This window comes from Zosterops lateralis (assembly GCF_965231275.1).
Source record: "Zosterops lateralis genome assembly, chromosome: 2".
Taxonomy (NCBI): domain Eukaryota; kingdom Metazoa; phylum Chordata; class Aves; order Passeriformes; family Zosteropidae; genus Zosterops; species Zosterops lateralis.
In genome coordinates this window covers 96,505,482-96,527,935 of record NC_139763.1, presented here as the reverse complement: position 1 = coordinate 96,527,935, position 22,454 = coordinate 96,505,482, and the positions used below count along the sequence as shown (strand labels likewise).

The 22,454-nt window shown below is 37.8% G+C and overlaps 2 protein-coding genes across 2 annotated transcripts in view; one reads left to right on the top strand and one right to left on the bottom strand.

The window, feature by feature from the left end:
* Positions 1 to 22,454, top strand: part of CMSS1 (cms1 ribosomal small subunit homolog) — a 223,640-nt gene that overhangs the window by 59,721 nt on the left and 141,465 nt on the right. The gene's annotated exons all lie outside the window — the stretch shown is intronic.
* Positions 1 to 22,454, bottom strand: part of FILIP1L (filamin A interacting protein 1 like) — a 103,119-nt gene that overhangs the window by 57,500 nt on the left and 23,165 nt on the right. The window contains exons 3-4 of the mRNA XM_083854525.1: positions 20,537 to 20,710; positions 13,281 to 13,459 (exon numbers count right to left, since the gene is read on the bottom strand). Of these exons, the coding sequence (XP_083710651.1) occupies positions 13,281 to 13,459; positions 20,537 to 20,710 (353 nt within the window). The remainder of the gene's footprint in view (positions 1 to 13,280; positions 13,460 to 20,536; positions 20,711 to 22,454) is intronic.

The following is a 22,454-nucleotide window of genomic DNA, read 5'->3' as shown; positions in this document are numbered from 1 at the left end:
GGCTGCATGCCTGAGCTCTTTTCAAACTATGACGCCACATGCTAGTACTTACTTCTTTAAAATTTGACTAAGTATTTCATTATAGATATTTTCAAGAGACTTGTGCGTGGGTTCCCATGATCTCATTCTTTGATTTTTAGAAAGAAAAGAAGGAAAAAGTGAGGGTTGTGATATTCTACAGCTATCCAAATATTCTGCTTTTGGCAATGGCAAATCAGACTTCTGATACTGGTGGGTGCAGTAAGGATAGGTAGCTGTTTGTAAAAACAGCATTATTTGCTGTGAAAAAAGCTGTCTCTTTGTATAGTAAAACTAAATGAGTTATGGAAATTTGTTTCATTAAGTGTATTTCTTTTATTGTCCAATAATGTACAAGCTACCAGGCTTTCCACACTGTTGGGAGGAACACAAAGGTTTTCTGCAACATACTCTTATCGAGATCAAACTGCACTTTTGCTTGCACACTAAAAGATAACCTATTTTCAAGAGCCCAGTAGATATTGAGTAATTCAGAAGATTCTTGCATTTTAGTTGAAGTTAGCTTGTGGATGAAGAAATGGGATGATGATGGATTGGCGCACAGGCTAAGAAACTCAATTAAAATTGGCCTTTGTAAATATGTGTTTCGAACATATATTTATGTATGTAAATAGTCAAACCCTCAAAGGCTTTTTTATGCACATTAAAGAGAAATGTACCCATACTGGGAGAGGGGTAAATGAACTGCTCTCAGCTCAGTCTTGCTTCTGTTCAGATTCCAGGATTACCAGGATAGAACAGCAAAGCGTTACTTGAGGACAGGTGGGAAAGGAGAGCAGACTTGGCACATCATTCTGCATTTCCCTCAACTGGCTTGAGATTTTTGTGTTCTCCAGATACATGCCAATTCTCTTCTTTACCATTCTCTTCTTGTTAAAATCTAGTGCTGCCTCCCATTTCCCTGTCACCTTTAAGGATCCACCAGATAATCGTTCATCAGTTTTTCGTGCAAGTTCTTTTAAAATACTTAAATACCATTTAGACCTTGTAATTGCTAATAAACTTGTTGCTTTGTATTGTATAAATTTGATTTAAAGTTTTTCTACTAGCAGTTTGGATTCAGATGGCTTCACAGACTCTTTCTCCATAAAGAGTCTAATGTGGAAACCTTGACTTCCAAAACATTGGAATCCAGTACTGTCAGTCAGGGACAAACACAAATAAAAAAGAGATTGTGACAAATGAACCAAATTAATTTTATACTTTATGTTCAGAGAAGAAAGGTCTCCAGATTCTGATTTCAGCCCTTGTCATTATTTTTGATTGATGATCAGTAGTCTAGCATTTATATGATTATCTGTTTGTACTTGTTCTTCAACTCACAGAAGGTTTGGATATGCTTTTACACAGTAAAATACATTTCTCTTCTTTGGCTCCACTTTTCTGCTTTCCTTTTTCTGTTGCAGCTGTGCAGCTCCTACAGCAGTGTAATGTGTTCTCTAATTTTGATTTAAATACTTACCAATAGTATAATCATATTTCTCGCCTAGTTTAGAAGTATAAAACCACATTCTATCCATGGCCACACCTACAACTGGACAGACTAATTTTTATGTTGGATTCTTGAAATTGCAAAGGAGCCCTTGCACCCTTGTTCTTTGGCTGTTTGGTTTGTAGGGTTTTTTGTTTTGTTTTTAATTCTGCTTGTTTGAAATGCTCTTTGGTTACACAGAGATTTGCTATTTCCTGACAAGCTTCATTAGCTGCTTAAATGGTTTATTTCCAAGAATACAGAGTTTTAACAATTGCATCTCTAATTGATGTGTTATCCTGAACTGTGTTTGCATCTGCACCTGCCAACTTTCTGTTATGATTTTCTTTTACATACAGAACATAACTTTCTGTTATGTTTTTTCTATTTAAACATAAAGTTTAAATAGTCTTCATCTCAATTTTAGGCTTTAATACCAGTACCCTGTTTTTGTTTTATTTTAGGTAAAGTTGTGCATCCTATTTCAAAAGGCTTCCACAGTCTAATAAAACTGAATTCTTTCTTTCTGCATCATTTTCTCAACTACTTTATGAAATATGACTGTAATGCCAGAACCTGTGCTTTGGTACTAGAACTATTTCAAAGATGTAGCCATGGAGACAGTCTTGTTGTCAGGTGGCTAAAAAGCTAATTTTTTTCTCCAAGCACATTGAAATTTCTTTTATATGTTGTTATTTTTATCATGAACAGCTCCTTCTCAGTTTTCTCCAAGAAATTCTCTGGATGTCTGCTATGTATCATAAAACCACCTGTCTTTGCATTTAGTTATCAAATACCCAAGGGCAAGGTTGTGTGTACTGCTTTGAGACTCAGTTCTTTGCATATGTAACCATTAAATTACAAACTTTACTGAAATGCTGGCCGTGAAATCTGATATTATATGGAATTAGCTGAATTTTAAGATTGATTGCAGACAAGAAATTTTGACCGAACTAATCTTAAAATTCGATAATCCTTATAAGTGTCTGTGGAAAACAGGCTGATTCATGTACAATAAATGCTTTATGTTGTGCAACTACTAAAAGCTCTGTTTGGAATGCCTTCTTTTCTTTCTTTGCATTGGAATGCCTGCTTTTCTTACATTGCATCTGAAGTTAATACAGAGCTAAAGAAGATGGGAATTCATAGAGATCAGGATCTTGAATCTGTAAGAACGTTCCTTTGATAAAACTATTGAGTTATACACCATGCTGTTGGATATTTGCTATTGAAAGAAATGACACATTCCAAGTGGTGTTACAAACCTCCTTCCCCTCTGGTAAACGGAGGGCTTAGGAAGCTAAATCAGCTCAGCATTTGTGCCCTTCTGTATGTCCAGCTCTGTATATTTCAATCATCCTTTATTTCTAGGCCAAATGCTATACTCAGGGAGACCTAAAGCACATACAGATGATCACAGCAGTTTTCATTGTCTTTTCAGGAGAATTGAACTGTGTAAATTTGGAGTTTACTCACTGCTTCTTCATTCAGGGCTAGTGTTGGCTGCTAAATTGTGTTCAGAGACATGAGAAAACTGGGTTCTGGACCAAAGGCAATCTACATAGGGTTGATATTTCAATAAGCGTTGTGGATGACTAGCAATGAATAACATGGATTTATGGATGTGGTGCTGTATTAGAGTGATGAAGCTTTGATAAGCATGTTTACAAGGTCCTTGGAGTTTTAACAGTGTGATTTTCATTAACTTTATTTATAACCTATAGTTTTTATTGGCTATACTTAAATCTAGCCTATAAGGATTTTGGAGGTTTATAGCAAACTTACAGATATAAAAAATTAAGTAACTTTATCCACTAAGTGTGTTTATCCAAATATGTCATCAAACTTCTCAATTTCCCTTTTAGAAAGCCAGTTAGGGACAGAGTGACTCATTCTCCTGTCTGACAGAACACACAGACATCCAGAATTTAGCTGGCAAGACTGTTTAAAAAAAAGGGAGAATTTTAGGATTTTAGGGAGTGGGTCTTGCTTCTCAGTTCCTCAGTTGGATGCAAGATGAAATTTTGAAATGAGAAACATGTGAAATCTTGTCTAAACATTTAATAAATGATGTCCCAATTTCCTGATGACTTAAACACAAATGGTAGGATCTGAACATCCCTAAAAGTAATTTTAATAGTAAATTTACATCAGAATGAGGTTTACAGTGCTCAGAATTTCCTGATAACCCTGACGTTTTTAGCGAGCAAGTCAGAGTGAAGGGAGAGGAGGGTGCATGGTCTCCATTTTTGCTAGGTTTTATTTCCTTTTCTGCAAGGTTCTCTGATTTTGTTCAGACTATGAGGAGGAAGGGAGGTAGCATCGTGTGTAAGGAAGGGCAAGTGACGTAGTAACAATTACAGTTTACTGAAATGAAAGGGTAGTTTAAGGAAACCAGGTTTTAGCACCTCTTAGTACCTGATATTGTTTGTTGGGCATATCTTTCTCCAGTGACTTGAAGGTGCTGTGAATCAAAGTGCTGAGGCTGAGGAATTTCCCAGTAACATATAAAGCCAAAGACCTTGACTGCTTTTTAAAGTGAAGAGCTCTATTTTAAGTTGCAAGTTTTTAATCAGCTCTTGTAATTTCAAGCAAAATGTGTGACTTAGGAGGTATCAGCAAGGAAGTAAACAAGGCAAAGAGCAGCTTTAGTGATGTGTGTTTGCAGTGCCTGAAGTTGGACACTATCTCTGCTGAAGATGCTCAGGGAACTTGGTCAGAGAAGGAGAGCAGACCTGTGCAAGGTGTATCTCATTAAGGTCGTGTACACATTTGCAAACAACCATGTTTCTGGATTCAGTGAGTTTCCCTTCTCCAACACAAAGGCAGAGTCTGGAAGAAGGTGTCAGATCCTAGGCAAAATCTGACAGACATAAATCAGTTAACTGAGTAATTTCAGTGTTATTGTCCCTTTTCAATTTTTAATCTCCTAATTTGGGATGGAGAGGAATAAAAGTTTTTTATGGCAGAATACTTCTGCTGACATCTCTCAGTAGTCATCACGTCTGTTGGGTTTGGGTTTTTTATTTGCTTGTTGCTGTTGTTGATGATCAAGTTATGGGTCAAGAGTCTTTAGTGCTAGAGCCTTCCCTTGCTGAATGTCTGTACAAGATTCAGCTTTTGCCAGCCATGTTTCCCATCATAAACTTTTCTCTGGGAGCATGAAGGGACAGGTTAATTCTCTGCCTGCTCAGTCTTTGGAGCTCCTTCAAGTTGTGCCTCACAAAGACCATTGTGTCAGATTTTATCCCAAGGGATGTGCAGCTGAGACCTACCACAGGAGGGGAGTGGGCAGCTCTCCATTTGGAATCATCCTGAAGCAGACCCTTACTGCAGCCCACTCAAACTCTCCTCCTAGAGTTTTATCTGCTGTAGATCTCTCTGTTACCAAAATGGGGTGCCTTAGGGTTCTTTTTCAGTCCTAGCCAAATATTTAGAATCTTTCAGTAGAGGAACTACTGTATTGAGCTGTTAAAGAGAATTAATTATTGAATGAATAGAAAAGTATAATTCTGTTTTATGACAATGGAACTTCTACAGAACATTTCTAGGGAGATTAGGACTTTTCTGTATTTTGGACATCTGAAAGGAGGAGTAAAACTGTCGACACTGCATTTGGAGAATAACTCTCTGTTGCAAGGGAGAGACCAATGGGTTTTCTTGTATCTACTCCCATTTGCTACTGTTGGCCATCCATCTGACCTCTGCCTTGTCATTACACACATTGAACCATACACAAGTCTGAATCACAATTTCTAAAAACCAGAGTTCAATATGTTCTTCTCAAACTTTTAGATAATTTCTGTGGCTTTTTTCCAATCTTCTTAGTAGAAAGATACAAATATTGAACATAGTTTTTCAATGTGTTCACACTCTTGATCTTCAGACTTTAAATAGGTTGTGTTACCTTGTCCTTGTGTGTGGTGTTTTTCTGAAAGGCTCTAAAATGTGCATTTCGGGCTCGAGATACAAAATAATGTACGTACATGAAAATCAAAATTGCCATGTGAGATTTTGGTGTTTATTTTTAGCAATTTTTTCAAGTAGTCTCTGTTCTTAACAGATTTAGTGCTTTTGATCTTTTTATTTATTCTCTGTTTGAAATTACTGTCGGCACAGAGTCTGAGGCTGAGACATTTTTCTTAAATTGCTGCAGTCTCCCATGCATGGTTCTCTCATATGTGTGTATATAATACTCAGAGGTTTTCTAGCTGGGCATAAATGCATTGAAGCTCACAGCATGCCATGGGAAACTTGGTTGAGTTTAGATCACAAGTCTTGGTAACTGATGTGTGACCTGCATTCTAAGTTCTCATGGCCATTTTCTCCTGCCTGTTTTTAAGATATGAAACTAATTATAGCACATGTAAGTCACTTAAATTTTCCTGTCACAAGAAAGATCTTAACTTCATTGAGATTTCTCCTCCTCCACATTCAAACAGGAGTACATCTTTTCCCATAGCAATGGCTTTTTTTGGAAAATTATGTGAGTGTCAAGTTTTCTATCGTGGAGAACGATTTAGGGATTTGTCTGTCTGTCTGATGTTGTGTGCTTGCTTTTCAAAGTTACAGTTACAAAATCCAGTGCCAATTTCTCCCTCTCTCACAGCCCCACCCTGCAATGAATCAGGAGTGCACCCTGTCTTTCTTTGGTCACAGGTCTTGGTACAGTCATCCACTTCTGTTGTTGCTTACGATTAGGCTTGTTACGCTGTGCCACTCACAGAGTGGTGCCCTCAGTCTTATTTGGAAATGTAAATTGGTGACTGGAGCAAGTCCCCATGGCTGAGGGCAGTGCCTCCCCATGAGCATATTTGGCCTGTGCTTCATCACCCATGCTGGTCACTGCTTAGGTGTTGATTTACAAGAGCCATAAATATGCTGAGACTTGCCAGCTTGGAAAGGTCATCCTTCCCTATGAGTTCTGACATGAGGATTGAAAGTGCTGACCAGGGCCACCACCCTGGTGGTAAAGGCTGGCTTTCCACAGTTGTCCTTTACAGAATTTATGTCCTTCTGCAGGGAGGGCAATGAGCATCTCTTTCCCCACATGAGGGGAGAGAGGGTAGCAGTGTAGGAGAATATCTTCTGGCTAAGGTTGTTCATTGTGCCCTGCCCATCCTCCAAGTGTGCAATGATATTATTTGTTACTAATAGTGGTAATGTGCCTAGAACAGACAGTGCTGCGTGCCCAGAATTAAAAGAAATCTAAATATGAGTCTGTTTGTCTGTGTCATTCCACCAATGTCAGTGGAGTTGCATGAGAAATGTTTGTCATCTAGGTCTCACACCTTCTTGCTAATGACAGTAGGTGGAATAATTTGGAATTGCACCACCGATCTAGAAAGAATTTCTCAGTTACATTAACGCCGAGCCCTCTTTCTATTTGTATTTATTCCTGGATTTTTGCATTGAAAAAACATAATGTGACCTTGTTTAACAGTTTTGGGATCTTAACGCTAAATTCTATTTTTTGTTTTAAGACAAGGTATTTTTGTCTTCCATCATGTACAAAGGCTGTTGTAAGCAACTTCAAATCCTTGAATTGTGACAAAGATTTGATTTCACAACATCTGTTGAAAGTTATGTAGTGCAACAGTACATAGTTTTCCGCATACGAGCATGAGGTAATTAATCTGTGTACATCACTTCCTCCAGTCTCTCTTCGTGCCTCAGTGGTGTTATTAGTGGGCCTGTCCCATTGGAGTGTAATGTAGAATGAGAATGCTAATGTTGTGCTTGTGGTGGGTCTTTCTCATTCACCTACAGAACACAAGATACCCATGAAAAAGGTCAAATGTACACAGATCTGGCATCCATTTCACAGCTTGCAAGACATAGTCTCCAGCATATGTAATACATATAACTCATTGCCAGAAAGCTAAAAGGAAATGATTGCATTTGAGTACAATGCAATCTACAACAATAGTTCAGTGTGCATGAAATTAAAAACCTCTGGTAACACGTGTAGAATAAATAAGTTGACAGTGTTTATTTTTACTGCAGCTCTCTGCAGAGATAAGCTCCTGCTTCTTATAATATTTAATTGGCTTCATTAAGAAAAATAGCAAATATTAATTATACCCACTCTTCCAGAATATTGAATTTTCCAGAGCTGGGACATGCAAAATATCGTTATATAATGTGTAAGTGTGTTTGAATTAAAGTATAGCAATGTTATGGTGGCAACTAATACACTTCACCTTTTAGTTAAAATGGTTCCTTCTTTCCTTGATACCCTGTCCTGAGTTTCAAGCACTGTTTACTTGATCTACTGTGGGTAGCAATTACTTTCATCTGACACTTTAAAATAAACCCCAAACTCTTTGCCTAGAGCTCTCAGTTTCATGAAATGATCTTTCTTGCCAACTCAAACCCTGAGCAGTCTTGTAATATCGTTTAATTTTGGTACAGTTCTAGTGTGGTGTTTAGGCCATGTGATAACATTGCATTAGAGCCTAAGAGTGTACTGTGAAGAGAAAAAAGCATAGCCTTTTTTCAGAATTGAGTGTGCATCCAAGGAAGCTACAGAGAAGGCTGAAATAGGCAATGTGGAAATGATCAAAAAGGGTTTTTTTTAAGTGAGGGCCTAGAAAATGATTTAATTATTTGGAAGTACAGAGAGATGTTTGGCATATTTGGGTGTGTGTGTTTGGCTTGTTTGTTCATTTTTTAATATTTATTTTTCTTGGAGATGCTGTGAACAAGAATTGGTGAGACTTAAATGTAGGAAGGCTCAGGTAAAAAGCGTTTAGGTACAGCAGGCTGAGTGACAAGCAGTTCACTCAGTTTTAAGGATGGAGGTATTAGAGGATTGTAAGGATGAAGCCAAGGGATAAAAGACTGATTGCCTTCTGTTCTCATGGAGTTGGGAATGATGACAGGATGCTTGTATGGTGAGATTTGTTGTTTTCGTGATGGCTGGAGTACACTTAAGTCATCATCATAGAGATGATGCCTGACCTTGAGTTTCTGTGAGAAGAAGCACAGGGAGTGAATGGATGAAGAAAAGACATAAAGAATAAGACCTATAGAGTGCTGTCAACAGAGCAGAGGTGGACAATGTAAGTTTCCAACTCTGAGTACACTGTGGAATGCTCAGAGAAATAAGCCCAAGCTGGAGTCACAGAAACTGTGTGGGTAGAAATGGCAAGGAAGTGCTTGCTGAAAGCTCCTTTGTGCCCAAGGCAGCCAAATTATCAGAGAAAGTGAAAATGGATTAAGTTCAGAGGTTTGCCAGAAGAGATGTTATTAAGCTTTTATTGAGAGCAGTTTTGACTGAACGTGGTGCAGAAGCCAGACCAGAAGGATGCCTACAACAAAACTGAGGGAATGGGTCTTTTGGTGAAGATGCCGAGTTTGCATCAGGAGCCCAGGCAGCCAGCACAATCACCGGCAATGGAGATCTTCTGTAGTCAGCTGGACAAGGATCTGCAACCCGCTTTGACTGTAGACTTAGCCCTGCACTGAGCAGGTTGTGCTGGAGACCTCCAGAGACCACTGCCAACCTGTATCAATCAATAGGTTGTTGTCTTAACGGACTGATATTGAGGGTGGCAGCATTTGGAGCAAAAAGCAGTGTTTTGTGGTGTTTTGTTAGATGAGAAGGACTACAAGTGTGAGACTTCTGCAGATTAGGTTTCAAAGAAAAAGGCCCTCATATTAGTAGATGATCCTTAACCTTAAGGTCTTATTAATTCCTTCTATACCAAACTGCAGAGTTTAGTTCTCATATTTGAATTCTGTGAGCAAATTTTATCATAACTGCCTTTAAAAATGTATTTACATTGCTTATTAGCAAACTCCCTTTTTTCCCTGTCCTATCGAATAACATTCACCTGTTCATGAATGTATCTTTAAAAAACTTTACCCTTTGTATAGTTGAGAGTCTGTATAGAATATAGAAAGTTTGAAGAAGAACACACCTATACTATGGGACATTTCTTCCTTTCATCCAGTTTAATCATCAGGTACCTGTGATTGATTTATTTTCCTCATACCTTAATTTCATTTCAGTAAATGGAAAATGGGGAATAGCTGTGCTTAGGTAATACTTAAAGCTCCTTTGAGATATGCAGTTGAAAAAGACTGTGTAAGTGCTAAACATATTAGTGTTTTGCCCTTTTGTGGTTTTTAGTTTGTTTTCTTGTTGTTTTGATTTTTTTGTTTGTCTTTTGGGTTTTTTGTTTGTTTTTTGTGGGTTTTTTGTAGGGTGGAGAGTACTATGTAAATGCATAAATACTTGTATACATATGGCATGTGTTTTCAAACTGGGAACGTGCATATCTGGAAAACCTAGTTTCATATTTTACCCTTGTAAAATGTTTTCTAAAACAGCAGCTTTTATTATTTAACTGTGCTGCAAAAATGTGCAGTGTGGATAAGTGATTTTGGACAAATGCATACATCCTCAGGGAAGATACAATGGACTCATTAGAGTCTAAAGTAAGTATTCTTTGTAGTCCTTAATCCTTCTCTCTGTCTTCCAACCCCATGAAGTGCAAGACCTTCTAAACAAGGCCAGTAGCTTTTATGGTATGATTCTTCAGGTGCACCTAGTTGTCTGTGTATTCAGCTTCTGGACTTACTATTTTTTACATTCCTCTGAAGTTTGGTGCTGTTGTTTCTTTAAGCTCTGACAATACAACAAATTTTTCCTTTATGGACTCTCATTGACTTGGTCTGCTACACTACCATGCACAGGTTGTTTGTCTTGGTGTTCCTGTCTGGTCTACACACACACACAATTATTTTATGTTGAAGTGCAGGAAAGATCTGTCCAGTTGTCCATCTGCCTCTTTTTCTCCACAGAACTTCTCCTCATATGCTAGGTGTTTCTCAGGCTTGTGGCTCATTTGTGGCTTCATGCTTTAAAAGTGTGACTGAAGATGAATAAATACAGTGACAGTAGCACAGTTTTATTCTTTGTTTGCTGGTAAGTGTCTGTAGTAAGGAATGAGACTGTTCAGTTTGAAGATCAGTCTTTGTCTCTGAACTACAGCAAGACTATGGAGGATTAGTTTTTGGCTGGCAACAAGAAAAATGCTTAAAATGCCTAAAGGGTTAACACTGAATGCTAATCTGATTCTCATAGCTAGGAAGTTTTCACTCTGACTTAACCTCCCAAATCTGACAATGTACAATTGCTGAGGACAGTCTTGTTGCCTTACTGTAAAGTCAAATTCTTGAATGATTAAGGTTAAGAGCTTTTACTGAGTCGTTGAAAACTCTTACATTTTGCACAATCCAAACATGAACTCTTTCAATGAGAGATGCCATCAGTGAAGGGCATAAGGCAATATAAAGGCCATAGAGATGAAGGGTTGTCTAGTTTATGTAAAACATGATCATTTGATAAATTCATCACTAAAATTTTAATTTAAAAAATCTTCAGTTCTGTTTTTCCTGAGGCAAGAGAGAGGAAGTACTTTCTTTCTGCACTTTTCTATTTATTTGAAAATATATCCAGAACAGGTCGTAGGACTTGGATCTAACTAATAATTTTTTTATTCTTGCCGTAAGAAGTAGTTTTCAGAATCTCGGCATCACTGTCTCATAACATCTAGGTTTTTTTTATCTTTTGATCACATAGTCACATACTATTAATGTACCTTCTTTGGCTTGTATACATTGTATACCCTCCAAGGATATCTTTAACATACACTGTAGTCTTGCTCTTTGATAAAAGCAAGGCAAGTCTTTGGCTAATTGAAAGTCAGGGATTTTGCTTTGAACTTGAAATATTGTTTGGAATGCTATATATCCATCATATAGAAGAGGATATTGCTTCTAGCTTAAAAAAAAAAAAGTAAGTTCATTGGTGAATACTTTCTGCCTTTTTTTTTTTTTTTTTTACTTGTATTAGGGGTAAGCAAAAATTCATGTCATTGCTTTACATGTGAAACTTTTTATAGAGTTCTGTTTGTTCTTAATCCAAATGCAAAGTTTGCATCCTGAGAAAATGTAAATTTTGGTAAGAATTTTCAAGTGGAAGAAAAGGTCACTTTGCCATATCAGGCAGGCTCATGTAGGAAGAGCTGTGTCTTAACTTAGTGAGTGTTTTTTTGTTGTTGTTGTTGTGGGTTTTTTAATTGGGTTTTTCTTTTCTTTTTTTTTATTTTTTTTTTTCTGTTATAGCAGGCAACTGTGTGGAGATCTTGATGGTGACATTACTTGGCAAACAATTTGGAACCAACTCAGCTAGTGACATCACATGCCCTTAAGGTTTTCCACATAAAATACATCCTCCAAAAACAAAAAAGATCAAAATTGAGTCTTAATCTGAAATCTATTATTATATCCTCTAAGGGCTTTTTAAGCACCTCAGCATTCCCCATCTTCCCACCATTTTCCAGGCAGCTTGACTAAAAGTAGCAGACAATAGTGGTAAATGCTTTACAGTCTTCTTGGGAATGGGCACAGAGGTGGGGTAGAGGGGGAGGGATAGAGAGATATGGAGGAGGGAAGAGAGTTTTAATCTCATGTCTATCCTGTTTAATAAAAAAATGCTTAGTCTTTTCCTCTGTGCAGTTTTCACAGTGTGAGCACATTTTGATGTAACATTTTGCCACTCTTAGCAAGTGGAGTTGTCTAGCTCTGCCTCTAAGAGATGAATGTCTCAGATTTTGAGGAGAAGACAGAAGAGATGAAAACTTCCCTTGATCTCAGGGTTTGGTTCCTGATTGATGATGATTCCCAAGAACAGTTTCTAGTGTGTGCTTTTTTCTGTGTGCCTATGCTTGCCTGCATCTGTACACATTTTTCTGAGAGGCAAAGAGTTTTCTTCTGCAGCCTCTGTAGCTGGGAGCCGTAAATCCGGCTGTGTGCTGCCTTTGGTGGACGTGCAGGAGAGAGGTGCAGCACATGGGGTGAACGCTGCCAGAATACCTAGGACATGATGTTACACAGGCCAAGCAAAGGAAGAATTATCTATGCATAATGTGAGTTTAGAATGGGCTTGACGTTCTCACACCCAAACATTTCCATCTGTTCCTAAGCGAAAGGAAACTGAGACAATATTCTCCTATCTTCTGGGCTAGCTATACAGGGAATAGGAAATGTTCTTTGATATTTTTTTCCTTAGGATGTGTTCAGTTTTATTGCAGATTCAGAGAAGTGACTTCTTTTAAAGACAATAAATGTTATTAAATTTTTCTTAATTCTTCTGAGAATTGGCATTGAAACTATAACACTGTGCTTAAACAAGCTGTGGCACTTTTAGGTTAATATTGAAAAAAAAAGCTGGTTTTATGGGTTTTATGCCAACCCTGATATGAGACCTTTGTCATTCTTACTTTCAAAACTTTCTGGAAATTATCCTCTGCCTTTGCTTTCTCTCTATGTATTTATGTTTGTCCAAATATCTACTTTTCCTCATGTCTTTTTCTTCTACCATGAAAGGCTGCATGCCTGATGACATGTTCTGTTCCATCCTGTTGTGTGTACCAAGCTTTTAAAACATACTGAAAGGTTCACCTGCTTCCTATTGATTATAACATCATACATCTGCATGTATTCTTTGCAGTGTAATATCCTTGGCATCCTGCAGCAGTGCTGAAGAGTCTGCCCACCATTTGACCTACCTTGCTGGCTGATGGAGATGTTGACATTATTGTTTGTTAGAAGTCATTAGTTACATTTTCACAGCTGAACTCTCAAAATACAATTCCACAAATATTTAGTGCATACAAAATAAGAAAGCAGAGAGATCCTTAGATGTAATGTTAAATTGTACATACTTCTTAGTAGTATGATAAAGAGGTAACCTTACCTTTCACATTCTTGTTCCAGCAAGTTTGTAAACTCATCGCTTTTTTCCATGTATTTGCTGTGCTTCCTCTTCTCTTCCTCTAGTTCATACAGTGTCTGTCTATGTGCTTTTTCTACCATTAGAAGTTGTTCCAACATTCTTCTGTGAACTTCTTTCTGTTTCTCTACAACTTTATCAAGCTGCAAAAAAAAAAAAAAAAGAAAAATTCCTGAAATATTTTGAAATTTATGCTTTCTTGGGCTTTCATTACTAAAAGGATGTTAAGAGCAGCTTATTAATATAATAATAATAATAAGCCTAGTAGCAAGGTCATCTGGTATCAGCTTAATTCTCCCAGTCTAATCCCAACAAATTAGAAAAATAAGGTACTGTTTTTCAGAACCCTCAGCCACCTTCCTTTCCTCCCCCTGCCATAAGTGATCTTCAACATTTTTTAACTAATTAACAGTTACTCTTCTCAGAGTTGTGCTTTTCTCATTGATCATTGTGGTAGAGAAGCAGATGTCTTGGCAGAAGAAGCATCATCCAATGCTTCACACAGTAGATGACTGACTAGAAATAGCTTCCTCACTTATAGTTGCCTAGGAAATAAGAGCATTAAATTGTTTTTGTAAGGTAGAGGTAGATCAAAAAGCAGTTTTCTGGTTTCACAGTAAATGCATGTTTGTGCCAAGAGTGCAAAACAGTCCTGTCTCTTGTGCTTACTCTGAGCATGGCTCTGGGTTTCTGCAATAAGTAAGTGGTGAATTTTTTAATAGTTAGAAGTATTTCTTTTTAACGGTGGCATTTCCTGTTGTGTTCCTCAGGTCGCATGTGCTGTTGAGGTCTTTGTCTTTCAGATGGCACCTTTATAGCACAGTTTGAGCATAAAATTCCCCTCTCTTCCTCAAGGATTTCTGCTTAACATCTGATCAGAGAATCATTAAGGTTGGAAAAGAACTCCAAGGTCATGGAGTCAAATTTTTGACCAAACACCATCATGCCAACTAAACCATAGCACTAAGTACCATACTCAGTCATTTCTTGAACACTGTCAGGGATGGTGCCTCCACCATGTTCCTGGGCAGCCCATCCCAATTCCTGACCACCCTTTCAAATAAAAAATTTTCGATTTTTCTGAATTTTACTATATAGTGATATTTCAATATAAATATTCTATTTTGGCCTTTGGCAATCACTTTTAATTTTTCTAAACCACAGAGGTATTGGCATGACTGTTCACTAGAGTTATACTGTTAAAATAACTCTACAAACTTAGTGAAAACTGGGATTCTGAGGATTCTGTTACAATTTTGAATTAGTATGTGACTGAGTTGTGGAAGTGTGTGTGTGAAACCATGAGTGGTTTTCCTCCTTGGCCATTACTGATGTAGCTGAAGTTTCAGGGAGAATCACTGGATGCCGTGAAAAGTTCTGGAAAGAGTGTATTGGTGAGCAGCTTTGTTCCCTGCTCGTTCCCCTTCGTAGACTGCCTCCCTCATCAGGTTAACATAGGAATCCTCGTGTTCTTTTTGGAAAAGAGAAATTCTGAGCTCAGAGCCCAGTACCTCTTTTTAACCGCAGTCTATTCTAGTAGGTCAATCTGATTGTAGTGTTTCACTCTATTAATAGGAAAGAATTCCCAAATGGGCAGTGTGGGAAGCAAGGCTGGTTCTGCTTTCTCTGATGTTTCCCCCCACAAGGAATTCTGTGTGCCACAAGAAACACTGGGTTTTCAGATTCTTAGGGCCATTGCTTGTTTTGGACAATTTAATTCCAGAGAATATGATTAATTATCTTTTCCTCATGTTTATTCACAGTTTGGCCAATAGAAATGGTGACAGGGAGAGCTGGAATGCCTAAACATGAGTTTCTTGAATGAGTAAGGATATCATCAATTTCTGCTTAGGTTTCCAAGTCTCCTCCTGCTTATGTCAGTTTCTTTTAAAGCTATATATATTCTCTTATGTTCTTAATAATTATTCTCTAAATAATTCTTAACTTTTTGCTAACAATGCTATAAATGATGAAAAAGGAGCTATTGACAAGGGTCTGGAGATGATTTGAGTCCAAAATATTCCAACAAAAAATGTGAACCATTTTTTAAAACTTCCTGCAATTTCTACTTATGGCATTAGAGAGTCTTTTCTGTTGTAACATAGCTGAGCTTGTTTCATGCCTGATCAAGAAATATGAAGAAACCTCTGATTATTTGGTGCTATTCTGTGGTGCTCTTACAGCAGATCAGTGAGGGTTTTTTTACCTTGTTCACTGATAATTTGTATGCTTTACCCTAGCAAGGTGACTGCTTTCTGGAATCATGATCCTGAAGCAGGACTTCGCCTCGAAAAATATTTCTTACCTAAACCCTTGCATGTGCTATCTCTCTTAGTAGGCAAGAGTCGCCTTATACAGGAGTTTTTTGGCTGTGCTTTCTCTATCTTTTAAAGCAGTTGAAAACTGGATTGCCTTAAAAGGTCAGGTTGAGGAAAACTGTCCTTTTTAATTTTTTTCTCACTCTCTCTTATTTTACCAGAAGTGGAGATTTTAAAAATTGAAATCTTTGTTTAGCTTCTAACTTACCAGAAAGGTGTTTTACCAACCCTCCCTCCATCCCACCACCCAAGATTTCAGAGGGGTTTTTGGAACAGGTATTACAGATGCATGAAGTGCCATCACCTAAGTTTCTAATCCTTGTCTTTTTAAAGGTGATGCTGTCAGGTGAATATACACAGTTATCAGAAAGCAACTTGGCTCCTGGTTTTTGACAAAGTTCTGATGCAGTGCTGCTTGCAACTATGGCTCTGTTTTGGTTAAATTGATATGAACTGGGCATCAGCTTTGCACAAGTGCCTGCTGGTCTCAGCCCTCAGTGTGAGGTCAGGCAGGCTGCCTGGACCACCACTTTGAAAGTGTATGTAAATATCTGATGGGATATGTAAATTGCTGTCATAAGAAAGCACTGACTTGTCTGGCTACAAGCTGATCATAAATGAGGCGATCCTGGTTCTGAACAATTAAATGCTTGATTGAGACGAGGGTTAGTCATCAGCCAAGCAACATTAACCAAGTATGAAACAGCCCTGCTTCTTGCACTGTTTGGTGTAAAGGATGTGGGACCTGCCAGGAGGGTTTTATATGTTCTGTGTATTTTGTTTGCTCTAGAACACTTGTTGAATGGCTGCAAGAGGTTAATTCAAGCAGTAATCTAAGCAGCATGTGTGCAAAAATAAAAGTTATTAATTCCAGGGTTTTGTTTTGCAGCTCTCTGTACTTTGCACTTCACAGTAATGCATTTGTCACTGTTGAGATTACAACAGTTTGGATTACAGGCTGGTGTTTGGGGTGGGTGAGGTGTGTATTCAAGGCAGGGAGATGGAACAAAGAATTTTAAATGGGAAAAAGAAGAGTAGTATCTTGGGGAGACCTGCTCACATGAAAGAGTAAGAGAAAAGTAAATAAGCTGCTGTATTAAAGCAGTTTGCATGTTGCAGTTTCCTCCTGTTGTTGGGACTAGAAGATGCACTTCTGGTTTTTTAAAGCATGTTGTTTTTAAATCATTTCTGCTGTGAGCATTTGGCTATTGTGGCTGGGAACAAGGTGGAGGGTGTGAGCTCGGGAGGAAAGGGAAGAAGTGCTGAGACTGTCTTCCTGGTACAGGTGGGTCCTAAGGGAGAGAGTTGGAGAGACAGCAGTCCTACTTCACAATTCATGTACGCACTTGAGATCTGCATGTGAGATATGTAACAGGAATGGGCATTTGGCCAGGTGACACTTGTGTGTCCCTGTGCAGCACACCTTTCCCCCTCCCTGCATGACGACACAGAGCAGAGCCTGGGTTGCTGCACTTCTGTGTGGTTTGTTGAGAAAATGATGTGTCCTTCTGCAAGCTAAGGGCACCTTCCTGGGGAGCAAATTTGACTCTTGCATTTTCCCTGTGTGATCTTGTGTCTGACTCCCTCGTCTCCAGCAGAGAAGAGAGAGAAGTTGTGTGAACCCTGGCTGGTGTGAGATCCTCACACAGAAGCCTCTCCAACAGCCCTGGGTTCTCAGACTGCTCTGGCCAAGTGCTAGATCTACCCATGCAGAAATACCCATTTATATGCATGCACACAAGTTTACTCAGCCTACACAGTTCTTAGCTAAAAACCACAGAGGACTAATAAGCCACAGTATAAATGTCTTCTGTTGAAAATTAAAGTGATAAAATCTTAATTAAGTGATTTGTTGTTTTGTTCTTGCTAACCATATGGGCTTTTTGCTGGAATTAATACTTGAGCACGCTGTACAATACAATGGAAAATCAGAGGCATAGCCTTACGTAACTGTGAATAGTTGAGCAAGCCAAAAATTCACATGAATTTAATAGTTTAACTACATTTGCCACTAACTCTTGACTGAAGTCAAGCGAGGATGGTGTATCTCATATCCATTACATCAGAACTGAACTCTACATCTTTCTCCTTTTAGGCCGTTTTGTGTTTGGTGGTGTGCCAGAAGAAAATCCAGGATAGTTACATTTTTTATCCTAAATTCAGTGTAATATTATTCCTGTTAATACTATCCTCACAGTCATTGTTTATAAATGTATAGTCCTGAGTTTAGGATTACCAGAGATTATGGGAGCACTTCTTTCTTTGCCTTTTTTGACCCCAGCTGAGCCAAAATTCCATGCAGATATGTTGGTGGTCTTCTCCTGAATGCCACCTTATCAGTGCTGTTGTTTCAGTCTCTTCCTGTGCCTGACTTATTGGTGCCCTACAGTTGTGGTCCTTGGAAAGTTTTGACCAACACTTACAGATGTCTTGAGGAGACAAACAGATAGACTTTGTTAAAATAAAGTCTAAATCCCCGAGGTGATTGGCAATGGGATCAAAAATGCCAAATCCAAAAATGGATTCAATTTTTAACTATCCTTGATGGATGCAAAATATAGGCTTTCCTCTTATTTCACTTCTTTTAGAGGAGCTCTCAAAGTGGTGAAAGGTTCATCATATTTCTAACAATGAGGCACATGATTTTGTTTTTTAATCTTTGGTTGTATTAGAAACCAGAGAGGGTTAGAAACCAGAATCTGCTTTCTGATACCATGAAGAGAAAAAGACACTACAAATTCTGCAGTGTCTTCATCTTTATCTCTTTTCCTACATCACTATCTCTGATTTTTTGGACTCTTTTAAAAAAAGATTGTTTATTTTTGAATCAGGGAAAATTATTCTTATATCATTATTCTGCATTTACCAGAATGTTGAATATTCTTCATTGTCTATTCAAGAGAAGTGATGATTGATCTGAAGACAGTTTTTGTTGTTTTGTTTTTTTTTTTTCCTACAAAAGCTGACTACTTCTAAATTTATAATCCACACAGAAATGGAAAACCCTTTCAGGCCTTTGAGTCAGAAACAGTTCTTTTATGGCTCTCAAATGTGAATGCTAACAGTAATCTTATCTGACATTTTTTAGGTTGCAGAAAGAAATAGTTGTAAAGCAAGTTTGATTGAAAAAACCTGTTTTCAGAAAAAAAAAATAATATCTCCTCATGGCTGAAGAAGAAACAGCTTTGGTCTATCACACTTCTTGTAGGTTTTGCAGAGGAAGATGTATTTATACTGCTTTCTAACTTGTTACATTTCTTCAGCTTTGAATCCTGTTCCTAAAGAGTAAAGTTGTCCATTCACCAAATTTTCCCACTACAGTCTTAATCAAATTTGCCAAGAAACTTTGTGTAGAATAGGTAAGAGGATTATGAGAGGATGGTAAAGGACTGGAAATCTTACACTTGTGTTCTGATATTAATTGTAATTTCACTTGAGTTTTGGGAAAATTCTTTGTGTTCAGAGCTACCAGGCAAAACTCCCAAGGGTGAGATGCACATGCAGATACAAAGGTATATTGACCTAGTAGCAAATGGGGGAATTTAAATGATCCGTTCCTGGACATTGTGGCTGGTTCTACCTCTCCTTTGGTCTTTATATGTGTTATAAAAATACAAAAAAAAAAAGGACACCACCCCCCCCCCCCCCCCAACCCAACAAAACAGATCTCTGACATAATTCAGGGGGATTTTGAAGCTGAAATTGTGGACTGCTTGCCTATTGCAGCATCCTTTGGTTTACCAAGACCAAGAAGTGGCAATGGTTCTTCTACTCTTTCAGTTGCTCTCAGGATGTTTACCTTTGCCTTTTGAAATTGCCAGATGCAGCGTGCTAGAAATTATTTCTCAGCCATTAAGTGTAAGAAGGAAAGAGTGTGTATAAACTTACGTAAAGTAACAGACTGAGCTTATGTTTTCAAACTGTTTTGGACTTCTCCTCAAATCATTTCCATTTGTGCTCAAAGTTTCTGTGACATAATACCGCAATGTTCTAAAATAAATTAAACTTCACAGATGAACTTTATTTGTTTCGGATTATATTCAGATATTTTAACCTTTGAGCTTCTGAAATGAGAGTTGACCTTTTGCCTGACATAATTTTGTCTGGAATAATCTCTGTGTCCTTAGGTACATTTCTGTTCAAAAACTTGGAAAACACTTAGTAGGAGAATTTTATTCATAATTTCTGCTTTTATTTTTTGATGTTTATTGGTACTGAGGAGTATGTTAAAAAATGTTTCTCTGAATTGGAGACAACTACCTGGGATAAAAAAACACAATCTGATGTGAAGGTGTTTTAATATCCAGTGATTTGCATTGCAGGGCAGAAATGAATCAGATACATTGTTCAGCAAGTATGGCAGCTGCTGCTGCAGTGTAATTAAACTAAAGGTTACTTAGGTATAATGTGAGAATATTAGATTTCTGCCTGGATGAAGTTTCTAATGCCAGCTCATTATAGAAACTCTGCAGGCCAAACAGGTATCCCCATGACTGCTCCCGAATTAATGGGAGCAGGGATATGCAGAGGTGCACAGCTGTGTCATTGCTGCTGGATGGGCCCCTGCAGCCTCTGGTAAGATGGGCCTCCATGAGACAAAGGGGACTGGCCAGGCTTCTGCTTGTATGGGCTGGGAATGTGGATAACAGAAAGGGAAGAAGAAAAAGAAGATGATTTGAATTAGACAAAATAATTCTGATGTGTAATGCCCCCAGTCTCCAGTAGAAGTGAGGATCATTAGATTCAGATCCCAGCTGGACCCTGGGCTTTGTTCTGCTTTCACTTACACTCATGTTCCATTCCAGATTTAGAGATCATTTGCCTCCTTCCCCAGCACTGGGTGAGAGATTTTCTGTTGAATTTGGTGGGAACTATGGTTAAATATCAATTACTCGTTCTTACCTCTCCCATAGGCTTTTCGTAGATATCTTCTTGCCATTGCTCAGCCTTTGTTTGGATAGCATCTCGCTGGAGTGCCTCTAACACCTTCTTGGGAGTAACAAAGCCATATTGTGCTTCAAGCAAAGCTAAGTCAATTTTTTCAGCCTTAAGTACTCCTATAACTTCATCTTGAGCCTGCAGAAACACAAAGTAAGGCTTTATCTTGTTAAAGTGTATATATGTATTTACAGGTTAGCTCTCTGCTTTTGATTTTAAGAAAACTGAAAAACTTCTAAAATAACACTGTGTATGTTAAGTGCTCCAAAACAGTCAGTAATGTGAAGACAGTTGAAAAGCATGAGGAAAGTATTGGTCTTTTTATTTTAATAATTCAGCATAAACTCCAAGAGCTCCATACCCTTCATCAAAGCTTATGTACTTCTTCAGTGATTTGATCCTTTTGCTCTTTCTGGACCAATGTATAGCATTCACAAGACAAAGTTTCAGGGCAAAGTTTGGCTTGTGGTATTAGAAATTGACTTGTTAGTGCAGAATAGTGGGATATTTCTTGTAGCCTGAAAACATACATTCTGTATGTTTTGGCTGTAAATGACTTCTGTAGTTTAAACCCTTGAATGTTGTGGAATTTGGGAAGGAATGAAGTCTAAATGACAAACTTAGTTATGGTTGGGTTAACAGCTGATCTTCAGCAATTCAACCTGGCATTACAGGAGGTGGAAAATAAGGGATAAAAATTACTTATCTTTTTCATTCATAATGCTATTTCCTTTTAAGTTTCAGACATGATGTAAAATGTTCATGTCAGGCTCATTGTTTTCCAGTTTCTCATTTCCCTATTCCAGCTTTAAACCTTAATAATTGAAGTGTGTGTGTGTGTATATATTTTATTTATATTTTTATATTTATGTTTATATATTTATATGATGCAAATGTAATGAAGAGTGTATGTATAATATAAATAAATACATTAAAATGTGACATCTGAATTTTAACCTAAATTAAGAAAGGCCAAGTGGGCAGGAGAGAAATGTTTTGCAAACATGGAAATTGTTCTGTTTGCATAATGAAACAATCTGTAGAAGTTTGCCTTGGATCTACCCTCAAAGATTGGTGCAGTTATTAAATATTCATATCACATGTATGTTCTGTTAAGCCTGTCTGTATTATTATATAAACATACACACATATGTTAAGAATAGAACTACCCAGGTACTGACTAGGTAATAAACTCTGAAACCATGTGCTACACCCATTTAGGCCACTTTGGCCAGTTTTTTTTCTTCTCTGCCTGTGAGTAGTTTTAAAGTCACTGCTTCTGTGCAATAAGCCTGCCACAGAAATATTTTCCCTGCTCACTGGAAATCTGGTTCCCACTTCCTAAAATTACCTTTGACTAGATTAGGCATCATTTAGCACTTGACAGACGGTTCCTTTTCTAGGTAGAAAAGTGCTCACTCTTAAAATCCAGTAATTTGTGGGCTAAGTGGCATGTAACACTTTCGCTTTGTATTAAGGGAAATAAAATGGCTATTTTGATTTTTCTAGAAAAAAGTTTTAGAATACTGTTAAATGAGTTACTTCTTGTGGAGTGGCACATACTGTTTCATAGGCAGTAAAACTCAGGACTTCATAGGAGTGGGAGGATAAGACATAATTAAGTAAAATATCTTAAAGATCTGTGATATGTTCTCCATATCAGCCGTACAATGACAAATACTTTGTATTCAAGATACTTAGAATGGGGCAGCACAACTAGACAGTTTTATGAGTTGTCTGCTTTGAGAGTTACTTGTGGTATAAAGGTCATGTTTCCTGTCTGATAGCTATAATACCTGTAATTTGGGGTGTTTTGGTATGCTGCAGTTCATATTTGTCCTGTATCAGACTGGGTAAGGTGTTTCCTTAACATAAAACCAGC